The 12221-nt window shown below is 54.5% G+C and overlaps 1 protein-coding gene across 4 annotated transcripts in view; it reads right to left on the reverse strand.

Moving 5' to 3' along the window:
• PTPRE (protein tyrosine phosphatase receptor type E) overlaps positions 1-12221 on the reverse strand; it is a 153109-nt gene that overhangs the window by 33851 nt on the left and 107037 nt on the right. For 3 of the 4 annotated variants that reach the window (XM_045809503.2, XM_087862572.1, XM_045809505.2), the window contains 4 exons: positions 10596-10714; positions 4273-4378; positions 3912-3985; positions 1919-2055 (listed from right to left, as the gene is read on the reverse strand). In XM_045809503.2, coding sequence (XP_045665459.1) covers positions 1919-2055; positions 3912-3985; positions 4273-4378; positions 10596-10707 — 429 coding nt within the window. In that variant the 5' untranslated portion in view covers positions 10708-10714. Of the gene's footprint in view, positions 1-1918; positions 2056-3911; positions 3986-4061; positions 4198-4272; positions 4379-10595; positions 10715-12221 lie in introns of those variants that run through there. The other variant, XM_045809506.2, reaches the window with a different exon arrangement.

The following is a 12221-nucleotide window of genomic DNA, read 5'->3' on the forward strand; positions in this document are numbered from 1 at the left end:
TTCCAGAGGGTGGTAAGAGCAAGGCACCCAATTTAAAGTGGTGCCCCAAAACTCAGGAATCAAGGTAAAATAATATTCAAATGCAACATTTAATTTTTTTTTTTAAAGTCGAAATCAAAGCAAAAAAAACCCAATGATGACCAAAACAGAGACAGCCACGTTGGAGCCCGGGACCACGGGAGAAATCTGTCGGCATGACTCTGTCTTTATTTACAAATGTACTGTTTTGTTCAGCATGGATTGTTCACGCTGATTTGGATATATTTGCTTGTTGCATTAAATATTATGTATCTTGGCGAACTGAGGGTTTTTTTGTGCCTGGGGCGGGGGCCTCACCTGCCCAACCCTATTTCTGGCCCTCCTCCGTTGGAGTGGCCCTCACTCCTCCCTCGAGATGGCCCCAGAGTCAGCCGGTTCTGACTCATGGCTTTCTGCTGGGGAGGCCAGCCACCCCCTCCGCAGGGAGAAACCTGAGTGCGAGGGGAAATGGGACAAGGCAGGAGGGGAAAAGTCATACTGTGCAAACCTGCACAGTTATTTTGGACATGGAGAATCAACTTCTCTTATGTGGCTGACAGATTGCAAAACAATACTGCTTAGAGCTGTCTTTCAATATGACCTAATTTCTCAAAAAAAGAGGGGAGGGACACATTTAGAAACAATTAAAAGGAAGCAGGATAAAGGCCGACCAGGCGTGTGTTAAAAAATAAGTAAAGTGCAGTTGAAATGCTCCGTCACCTCCCGTGCCCTCACAGGACGCTTCCCTGTGATATGTGCCCCGTCTGCCGCAGTGTCATCTTTGGGGAAAACAACTGCATAAACTGCTGTTTATGAAGCCGCTGTCTGAGCCTCGCGTGGAGCCGTAAGGTCCTTAAGACGGGCCCGCTCTGCTCCCCAAGTCCCCCCACCCCCGGCGGTGGAGGCCGGCGGGGCAGGCGCAGCTGACCCATGTGAGCCGCGTGCCAGGGCCAGTCAGCTCGGCTGCTCCTCTTGCTACTTCCACACTCAGCACGTGGCCGTGCGCGAAATAAGGAAGGGTGCGGAAAGCAAAACTCAAAACACGGTCAGGGATAAACTCTGAACGGCGACATCCAGGGCTGCTCTTCCTGGTGTCTGTCCTCCCGGCGGCCCACCCAGGCCTCTCTCTCTGCCTCTGTGTGTGTGTGTCTCTCTGTCTTTGTCTAACAGAGTCACAGGTCACAGGACATTGACTATAACATCAGCAACACCAGAGAGGGGGTCACGAATGCATGTTCGTATTTTGTGTTGAGAGCTGGGAGAATCGGTTTGCTACCCGGGGGGCTGTCCGGATTGGTGAAAGCCATCCGAGTCGGTGGCTGCCATCGTTAAGGTCACAGCAAAAAATTCATCCAGAATCACAGTAGCCGGATGAAGACAAGAGGCTGAAGCAGACCCGAAACCAAAGGGCTCTCAGGCAGCCCCACGACTGCTTAATTCAGCTCTGGGGTGCATCAGAAGAGGGACATTTCCTATGCCAGCGAGATGCGTAAGCTCCTTGAAGCCCATCAGCGGTGGGGTGGGGGCTCCACGGTTCTCAACACGGAGCTGTCCCACTGCCACCTGCTCGGACCCTGGTCTTCCACATTCGCGAGACAACCGTGTTTCTGTCACGCTAGATTTTAGGACATGGCACTCGGGAGTGTTCGCACTGGAAGGAGCCTTCAGGAACATCTCCCGCAAGCGTCTCATCTTAAGAATGAGCAACGAAAAGGAGAAGGTGCCCTGCAGTAGAAACTAGGTCTCCAGAAGCTCACTTTGGGGACAGCGTCAGGACCGATGCAAGAGTTTCCAGTCTCTGGGCAATCGATCCTGAAATAAGGCACCGCCTGTCGGGGTTTTTGACCCCAGGACAAGAAGACAAAGGATCCCCCGCCCCCCCCCCCCCACACACACTCACATTGAATTCCTCCCGAAAGCGTTTGCAGTCATCTGCGGAGCGGACGCGGATCTCCTCCTCCAGGTGCGCCACAGGGATGGGAAAGTACTTCTTGGGTCCGGAGGGGGACCTGCTGAGAAGCATCACTCTTTGCTGCTCTGTGGGACCAAAAGAAACATGGGGGCCACTGAGTCGTACTCCCGGATGGCTGACTCATTAACCAGATAGACTGACAGCATTCCTAGAGGAAAGACACAGCTAGAGGGGGGCCCATTGCTCTCAGATCATGCAGCCAGGGCCAGGCGAGGCCCTGAGCATCTGAGCACAGAGGTCTGTCCCCTGCAATACACCCATGCCATTTACAAGTAGGGGTGTCCCTGAGGGGGGGAGTGACCTGCTCCCAACAACCACAGACGCCTTATCTCAGTCCCCCAGCCCCCTGCTCCTTCCGCAAAGGATTTGGGCAGCTTCACCCTTCAGTTCAATTTTCCAGGTTTGAAATAGGGAGAATGATTATGTTAATAAATTAGGAAGAATCATTTCTGTTCAAGTTGGGAATACACCAGGAATCGGTTAGGATATGAGCCTCAGCCTTGCCTGCTTTGTGACACACACAGTCCTAGTTGCTGAAACCCCATAAGCTCCAGGAGAAATAAGACAAACACCGTCCTTGTTTTGCAGGGAGCGAGCAGGGAGGCACTGGGAAGGGCTGGCTTCAGGGGAGTTCCTGGACAAATTCCTTCCATAAATTCAGAGTGAGACAAAAGGAGAAATCCCTGGCATGCGCTTTTCTCCCTGGGAAATGCACTGATATTCTTTTTTTTTTTTTTTTTGAAGATTTTATTTACTTATTTGACAGAGAGAGAGACAGCCAGCGAGAGAGGGAACATAAGCAGGGGGGAGTGGGAGAGGAAGAAGCAGGCTCCCAGTGGAGCAGGGAGCCCGATGCAGGCTGGATCCCAGACGCTTAATGACTGAGCCACCCAGGGGCCCCATGCACCGATATTCTTGACAGGGTCAACATGAAACCTTTGCTGTCGTGCTTGCAAAGGGCCTGTCCCCACCTGCAGAGCTGTTCTGAAGCCCAGCCAAGAACTCCTCCCAGGGCTCATTCCTCCAAGAGATGTGTCAGGAGTCTGGTGCGGCCTCTGGGTTTTGCCAGCCACACCTTCTTCCCTCCCATTCAGGCTGTTGAAATGTGCAGGGCAGGGAGAGGGGACAGGAAGGGGGCCCCTGGAGGCCACGTTAGCACCAAACAGGGGGCGCTGCCACCCCGGCACTGCGAAACTGCCCTCCAGCCTCTCCACCTTCCCTGCTGCCAGTTTTGCAACTGTGTTTGAATCTGATAGCATGTTTGTTCCCTCAAACCATGGAACAATCAGGCAGCAAGCGACCAGAGGAAGTGACAGTCACTGGTGTGAACCAATACTTTTGAAAGCCCCTGCCTCACACAACTTTCTCGGCCATCTAGATGTGTGGGGGGAAAACAAACAATGGGCCTTGTAAGTTGCGTTAACCCTTTCTGCACTGAACTCAGAGCCAGAAAGAAAGGCCGGGAAAGCCCTCCACCGAGGGCGACCATCCCCACAACACACATTGACGGGTTGGCTCCTTTTTTGCATCACGACCCGAAAAGAGCGTGAATTTCTGGGGAGCCGTTCAGGGTATGAACCAGGCTGTCTCATCTTAGAAGGACTGTAAAGGGCTTACGAAAAATATTACATGTCAAACCCTGTAAAAAACGACAGGATGTGAACAGTGTTTCCAACGAAGCCACAAACTGAAAGCCTCAAGTGTCTGTTTCCCACCAGAGAGAAATGGAGAAAAGTCTTGAAATGGTAAAATTCTACCATCGCAAATGCTAGCACTCTACCAGGGAAAGCCAGATCAGAGTCTCAGAGCTGAAGGAGTTTAACATTTAAAACAAAAAACAGACAACAGCCCCCTGCGTGGTCAGAAAGAGCACACCTCCCCCCCCCAAGCCCCAACCCCCCACCCCCTGCCCCCTGGGTACCTTGCTCTTCCAGGATTCCGTTGGGCATCTTCTTGTCATTGGCGCTGACCACGGCTTTCCTCTGCTTCCTGAACCTTGGAGACACAGACCGGTTAGCTTCGGGCCCAGGGACATTTCCCGGAACGCAGGGCCCTTCGCAGCGATACCCACCAGGTGAGCCGGGAGAAGCTCTTCCTGCTGCTCATGGCTGGGCCGAGTCACCCCGGCCTCGGGTCCCCAGTCCCTCGGGTCCCCAACCCCGCCCGTCCCCAGCCCCGCCACCCTCTGCCTGGGCCCACACCCGCCCTGCAGCCTCGAGGAGCTCATTTCCTCTTCAGAGCTGGTCGGGGCAAGTCCGCCCGCGCCCCAGGGACACTCCTACCTGAAGAAGTAGGCGGCGAGGAGCAGAAGGAGGACGAAGAGCAGCAGAGGCAGCAGCAGCCAGGCCAGCAGGGGCTGGGGCGCGCCCCGGTCAGGGTCAGGAGGGCCTGCAGGCAGAGCCGGTCCCCATTCCAATGGGGGACCCAAGGCAAGGACTCAGACAACGGGCAAAGTGGGGTTTGGGCAAGGAAAGAGCCCCAACACTAGACTGCCCTTTACAGTTTGCAAATTAGTTGCCCCGCCATTGCATTAGAACTTCTTCCCTGATACCAGAACCTCCTCCATCATCCTTCTTGCACACCAGCACCTCACTTTAGAGTCTGCACTGCAGGCCACCGTCCTGATCCACCGTGCTCACCACTGAGACGGGTAGCACCGATACAGGGAAGGGAGCTTGAACTGAGGGCCCGGTGACTATGTCTCTGGCTCCCTAGGGAGGGGCAGTGAAGGCACAACGGGGATCCCCTGACTCTCAAGTAACCTGTTTCCCTGGGATCCTGGGGCACCTGCCTCTCCCCATCATGGGGAGGCAGAGGAGAGTAGAGGATTAGTTGCCTCGCTGTTCTATCTGAGGGCAGCGTGGGGAGCTCCCGGGGCCTTGGGCATGAGCTCAGGCACGGGGTGCAGCTTGGCCTTTGGGTCAGGCGGAGGTGTATGGCCATGCCACCATCAGGTCTTCCGGAGCTTTGAGCTTTGAAGCAACCAGTCCTACTGGTCCAGGTTGACTTTCCTCATTCAGAAGGTCCCACGTCCTTGGACGAAGAGCAGCTGCCTTGTGGCTGCCCAGGACCTGCCCAGTGAGCCCAGACTCTGAGGGGCTCTGGTGACCTGGCTGCCACCGCTCCCCTGAAGTTCTGACTGAGCCCCTGCCTCCCCAGACTGCCATGCTGCCCTCTTGTCACCAAAATGTCCCGCTCCCAAGGAGCATATCAAATGCCGCCTCCTCCAGGAAGCCCACTTGGCTCCCCTCCTGTGGATCACAGAGGGTCTCTGTAAGCACAGACTCCACTCTGCTGGACTGAACAGGCCCTGGGGGGGACCGCCTTCACTCTGATTCAGTGGAAACCCCTCAGAGGCAACAACTGGGCTTTCTTGGCTTTGAGTTCCCAGAAGCACCAAGCATGGCCTTGAGCCCAGTAGGGGCCTGAAGGCCTGCAGCTTCCCTCCCCCGCACCCCCTCCTGCTGTGTTCTAAAGGTCTTAATCTGCATCTTATGTCCCAGGTTGTAAGCAACCTCCACCCCCAGGGCCTCATGCTGACTCCAGCCCCACCGTAAGTGGCTAATGCTGGTATTTGTAAGAAATGACAAAAGTCACTGACCCCAGTGACCACTTGATGCACAAATGCCCTGGGAGACAGTTGGTCTGTGAAACAAGGTGGCCCGGGCCACCATGAACCTGGCCAATGAACAAGACATCCTCCTCCCAGGTGGAGCCAGTGCCTCTCCCATCTGGCTGGCCACCTCACCAGCCAAGCAGCAGGGCAAAGCCAGGGTGACGCCAGGCTGAGCCGCTAAGAGCGTGTGTGCCAGGCCCTCTCCTCTGGCCCCACCTGCTGCTGCAGAGCTCCCCTGGGAAGCTGACCTGGCCTGAGGCTTCCACACTTGCCCATCTAGGGAGTACCCTCCCGGCTCTGCCGGGGACTTGGGGCCAACTCAAGCGCAGGCTGATGGGGGAGATGCCTGGCAGCAAGGGGCAGAGCTGGGCCCAGCCCCAGCGAGGGTCTGGACGCTCCACACCCCAGACTGGGCTCCATCCCTGCCCTGCCAAATGCAACCACAGAGCATGGGCGGGTGCCCTTCTCCTCCCCGCACTTCTGCATTTGCACGGAGGTCAGGCTGCCCCAGCTCAGCGTGCATCTTGGCAGTGACTGACCGGCTGGTACGCCCGTCTGAGGGCTGGTGGCTGAGGGTTGTGGGCCTGACCTGGAGCTCTGCGGGGCGCCTGGACCACAGACAGCCCATCCCTGGAGGGCTTTGTCAGGAGGCTCCAGGGTCCAGCTCAGGCTGCTTCCAGTAAATGCTACAGTGACCGAGGTGGGCGTCTCCATAGCACACCCCTGAGGACCCAGGCAGAATGACCCAGGGCTCCAGAGTGGGGCTGTGCCCAGGGGCACAATTCGGAGATCACGAAGACAATTGTCAGCAGCGGCCTCTGTTCTGGCGGGTGGAGATCAGGTAGGAACACTCAGGAGCTGGCAGGGCTGGTGGGGGCTGGGAGAACTAGAAGTGCCCCCCTCCCCCACCTGAGTATCCAGTTCTGCCAGCTTGCCAAAAGAAGAAATTCATATTTTCACGCAAAAAATTATCTGATTTTTAAATATGGATAAGTAATTAACCTAAATGCAGTTTTGAGAAACACTATGGTCCAGAAAAAAGCCTCTGCAGGCCGTGTCCCCTGGGCCAAGTGAAACGTGGAAAAAACAAAAAACGGATGACATCCGCTATCAGGCCAGCTCTGTGACTGGCCTTCCTCGCTGGGTCATCTGTCTTGGAAAAGCTTCTGCACGAGCACACATGAGCCTCTTCATTTTGTTTAACTGCTTCTTGGATGTCCACTTTCTGAATAACCAAGATTTCAAAGGGCATTTAGGTTGTTTCCAACTTTTTGGCTCTTAGCTACAGTTTTACATCTCGCAACTTCATCTCTGTGTGTCTTGAAAGTGCTTCCATAGAAGGGCCCGGGAAGGGGACTCTGTGCATCCGTGTGCACACACAGTAAGTGTGATAGAAACTGCTAGACTGCCACCTGCAAAACTTCCAGCTGCCATGCTCCCCTAGACTGGGTGATGGAGCCTATTTCTCCCAGCTATGAGCAATTCTCTTAATTTTTGTCAATCTGGTAAGTAAAATAATACCACTTTCATTTGCATTTCCCTAACTTCCACAGAGTTAAGCATCATCTCATGATTAATAAAACATCAATTCGATATTTGCCTTTGGCTCGGTCACACCCTCCACCGTTTTCCTGTGTTACCTTTTTCTTATTAATTAATTAATTCTTATTAATTTTTTAGGAATCCTTCCTGTAACATGGACAGCAACATTTTGTTACACTGTTTGTGAATCTTTACCTTCGACTCCTGTGTAAAGGAATACATTTTAATACATTTTGCTCAATGAACAAATGAAATGATTTCTGATTAATTGGTACACTGTGGCAATGCGCTGGAATCATCCCAAATGACCCTTCTCTTGGGGAACAAAGTTTCAAAGGGCACTTCACACAGGCTCCCCCCACCCTGGAATTCTAGGTCAATGGAGCCTGTCCACATGGTATCACCGAGATCTTGAAGTGGGGCCACTGTCGATTTCCCTTCTGGTTGTGTGACCAGCAGCCACTGCCCAGCCCATAAGGCTCCCAGCAGAAGCTGCAAGCAGCTGTGAGTGTCACATCCCTTCTGATGGGCACGAGATCACACCGCAGTCCCTCTTCCTGAAAGGAGCACCTGACACCCACAGCTGTCTCATGAGCCAATCATTTTACTCTCAAGTGAACCGAAGAGGCCCAGGGGTGAGGCTGCGTCACCCCGACAGATGCCCTGGGTGTCATCTGTAGGAGCGCCCACACAGCTCCACGGTTGCTTCTTTGCTTTGGGCACACTATGCTCCGCCTGGTAGATCTGTTGTTGTCGTTAAGTGTTTTTGCAGGTGTTAGGCCTTGGGCCAGCGGCAGCCAGCTCCTCTCTGCCGGGCACAGGGACACACTGTCCTCGGGGCAGGTTGGGAAGGTCCCAGGCTGTGGAATAATGCCAGCGACCTCAGTGACCTGGCACCCGGAGGCCAGCTGACAAAGAGGCGGCACGACAAATTCAGCGTCCATGTGCTGGGAGCTTCTGTCTTTCCTTTTATGTGGTTTTGGATTTCTCCGGCTTTCCATGCAAGGACAGTGCTGCTCTTGCTGTCCTTGCTGGGGGCTGGCGTCAGGGACTGAGCTCCACCTCTCCCTCCTCTTGGGGGCTAAGGGTATATTTGTAGGACATGTGTGGGGTCAGAAAATCATACAAAGCTCCTGAGTTGCATGGGGGTTGAACCCCCTGACCCCAGCCCGAATGGTGCCACTTCTAATCACCTCACCCAAACTTTCTCTTCTGGAGGGAAGGTGGTAATTTCCGTTTTCCCAAGGCCTTGTGATAAGCAAGTATGCTGCTTAATTATTTTGTGTCAACTTAGCTGGGCCACAAGCTGCCAGATATTTGGTCAAACCTTGTTCTGGGTGTTTCTAGAGGGGGTGCTTTTTGGATAAGATTCAGCATTTAAATTGGTGGTCTCAAAAAAGAAGATCACACCCCCCACCCATTGTGGGTGGGCCTCATCCAATCAGTTGAAGGCCTGCATAGAACAAAAGTGCTGAGCCTTCTGTGAGTACAGGGAATTCTTCCTGCCTGATTGCCTTCCAACTGGGACATCACTCTCTCTGGTTCTGTAGCCACTTGCCAGCCTTCAAACTCAAACTGGGATACTGGCTCTGCATATTTTGGACTTGACAACCTCCACAATTGTGTGACCCAATTCCTTATAATAAGTATAAATACAGATATAGATACAGGTACAGATATAAATGAAAATATAAATATACATATTACAGATTCTGTGTCTCTGGAGAACACTAAACAATTCACCAAATAATGCCATATCAGAGAAGTCCTTGAGTTTTATGCCTGGGAGTCTTGGGAATGGAGAGGGAAGAGGGGACGGAGCAGGCATGTGGGAGCTGGCAAGAGGCCCCGAGGCACACTTGGGGGACGAGGCCTTGCTGGTTACTGATTCCTGCTACCCTGGCCACAGGCCGGAGCTGGCGGCCGCAGACAGGCCTCCGTCTACCCAGGGAGGTGTGGGGTGGCCCAGGAATCCGTGTCCAGTCCTGGGGGATCCTGACCTCGCCGGTTGGGCCTGTCTGTGTTGGGCACACATCCAAGGAGGAGATATCAAGGGACACTGAAGAGCCAACTGTCTGGGCAGTCAGAGACTGGCTGGGGGACGGGCCTCCGCTGGTGCGGTCTCCTGCCAACCACAGCAGCGGCCCCGTGGACGGGCTCCTGCACCCCAGCTCGCCTGTGTCCTTAATCCTCACAGCATTGCTGAGTAGTAGGCACTATTACTACCTCCGTCTCACAGATGGGGACACGGAGGCACAAAGAGGCTCAGGAACTTCCTCTGGGTCACTCGGCCAACAAGCAGCAGAGCTAGAACCGAACACGGGCCACGTGACTCAAGAGCGCCGGCTCTCGCTGCTCCTCCTCCTCCTTTCCTCCTCTTCCTCCTCTTCCTCCCCTTCCTCCTCCTCTTCCTCTTCCCCCTCCTCTTCGTCTTAGCTTTGCCTGGCATTTGCTTCATTTTACTGATGTAAACTTTACATACCACAAACTCACCCATCTTAAGCATATGATTCAGTGGTTTTTAGCTAATTCACAGAGTTGGGCTGCCACAGCATTTCAGAACATTCCCACCCACCTCTCGGCCACCTGCGGTCACTTGGTGTTTATCCCCTAAGCCCTGCTTAGCGCCCCTGTCCCTTCTCTTCTATCAGCTTCTCTATTCCGGGCATTTCCCGTCAATGGAGCCATACAACACGGGGTCTCGTGTCTGGCTTCTTCCACTTAGCGGGTTCCTGGGATTCCCCCATGTCATCCCCTGTGTCTGTTCACACTTTCCTGTCCCTCACTTTCAAAATATGGAAAAGGCAGGAGAACAGAGCAATGAACCCCCGCATGTCTGCCACCCCCCTTTCTGATCAGGATGAGGCGGCCGTGTTGGTCTATGCCCCCCCACCTCCTGCTCTCCACTTACTCTTCCCCAGGTCACTCCTAGAGCTCGTGCTGTTTCACTTGTAAGGACTTCAACACGCCTCTCTAAGAAGTAAGGGCTCTTCTTTTAAAAGTATAAATCGAACTGCTATACCAATATCTTGCCTAAGAATATCAATACTAACTTCTTGATCGCATCAACGGTCATGTCAGTGTGTAAATGTCCCTACGGACTCATCAGTGTTCCTTCAGGGTTGTCTGAATCGGCTCCCCACCAGGGTGGGGGGTGTGGGATTATTAACCCCTGCTCTCCTGCCTCCCACCGAAGCTGACCCAACTCTCGGCACAGGGTCGTGTTCGATGCCGTCCAGATGCTAAGCTTCGTTCTGCTCACACTCCCAACGACTGGCTTGTCTGGCCAGCAGGTGTTGATAGGAGTTACGTGCTCAATGCTCTGCTCGCTAAGAAAGTCAGCCACACGGGGTGTGTTTTCCCTCAGCCGTGTCATCCCAGTCCTAAGAGCCCACCGGGAGGGGCGGACGGCAAGGGCAGGGCAGGGGCAGGAAACCGGGTCCTCACCTGAGGTTGTTGAGGTCTGGTTGCTGACCGCCGAGGTGGTCTCGTTGCCCTTGAGAGCCTTGGCAAGCGGCAAGCTAACACCCGCCAGCAGGAGCGGACAGAAGGGCTCCATGGCGAACCTGCAAGAAGTAGGGACAGGCTCAGAGGGCTCCCCGCCACGCACCTTGGGCGGCCGGGCCCTCCGCTGGGAAGGGCAACTCATGGAGGACAGGGCGGACTGGGGACGGGACGACGGTGGGCATGCTTCGGAGCGTTGCTGTGTCGGTCTGAGTTAGGGAGGGGGTCTGTGGACCTCCCCCGGCACAGTTTATTCCTGCATTTGGGAAATAATCTCACCTTGGGACGAGCCAGGTTAGTAACTCCGAGAACTATTACCAGGTTATAAAAGCCCTTGCTGTTCCGGTTAATTTCCTTCCTTCCTTTCTTTTCTTTTTCTTTTTTTTTTTTTTTAAGATTTTATTTATCCATTTATTTGACAGAGAGAGCACGCAAGCAGGGGAGCAGTAGAGGGAGAGGGGCAAGCTCGCAAGCACGCACACAGGGAGCCTGACACGGGGCTCGATCCCAGGACCCTGGGATCACGACTGAGCCAAACGCATATGCTCAAGCGACTGAGCCACCCAGGCGCCCCTAATTTCCTTTCTTGCTTGTTTGTCTGGTTTTGCAGGGAGAGGGGAGGTGAACAAGGATATGGGGGTGTCCAGGGAGGGAAAAGTCTGAAAATGCCGGGAGGGGTAGCTTCACAGAGCCTCAGCGAGGTCCTTTACCCACGGCTTGTAGACTGCCACACAGTAATGATTAGTTGAACACGCTGGGCTCCTTCTGTGGTGTCTGCCGTGACAGGGGTGTAGCATTTCCATTTTGCATCACGACAGCCCAGAGAAGAGCAGCCCTCTTGGGAAGAATCGTGGGCTCAGGCCTGAGGTTAACTGGTAGGTGGTCACAGAGCTGGGGGACGAGGGGCTGGGAAGTGGGGGGTCTGGCCCACCTGCACAGGGTCCACCTCTGCTGTCCCCCACGACCACAATCTACACCACCGGTCCTTTTTCTGAGTGCGGGCCTTTCCCACGCTCTGGAGCCTGATGGACCTTGCAAAGGCCGGCCTGTCCCCCCGTCCTGAGATGTTGACAACAAGAATGGGGATGAGCAGACCAGCCCGGTCAGTGTCCCTTCCAGCCTCGCACTTTGCCTGCTGCTCTCCTGAACTTCCTGCATGGCTCCAGGGATTGGCCTTGCCTCCCATCTGAGCCTGCAAGTGAGGCAGGGGGAAGCCCCCTCCTCCCCCAGGAGGGGCTGCCATCAGCTCCTTTCTGATGGAGTCACGTGGGCCCCCTGGGGACAGAGATAAGTCTTTATTTGGTGGGTGGGTGAATGCAATGCAGTTCAACACGGGAAAAGGCTCTTTCACCCAGACCTGTAGGCCCACCTCAGATCCCCACTTGGTGCCCCATTTTGCCAAAATAACCTTAGCTCCTGGGGAAATGTGGCATTGCCATCTTGGTGGCGTAGAGGAGGACTGACCACCGGAGGTGGTGGGTGGCTACAGGAGCCCAGTGAGGTCTGGCGGTGACGAGGCGCGTGGCTGAGGTGTGGGCTCCCTCCCTCCTGCACTCCTGCTCCGTGGTC

The sequence above is a fragment of the Ursus americanus genome, chromosome 6, assembly GCF_024610735.1.
Source record: "Ursus americanus isolate L20-20 chromosome 6, mUrsAme1.1.p, whole genome shotgun sequence".
In the NCBI taxonomy this organism is placed as follows: domain Eukaryota; kingdom Metazoa; phylum Chordata; class Mammalia; order Carnivora; family Ursidae; genus Ursus; species Ursus americanus.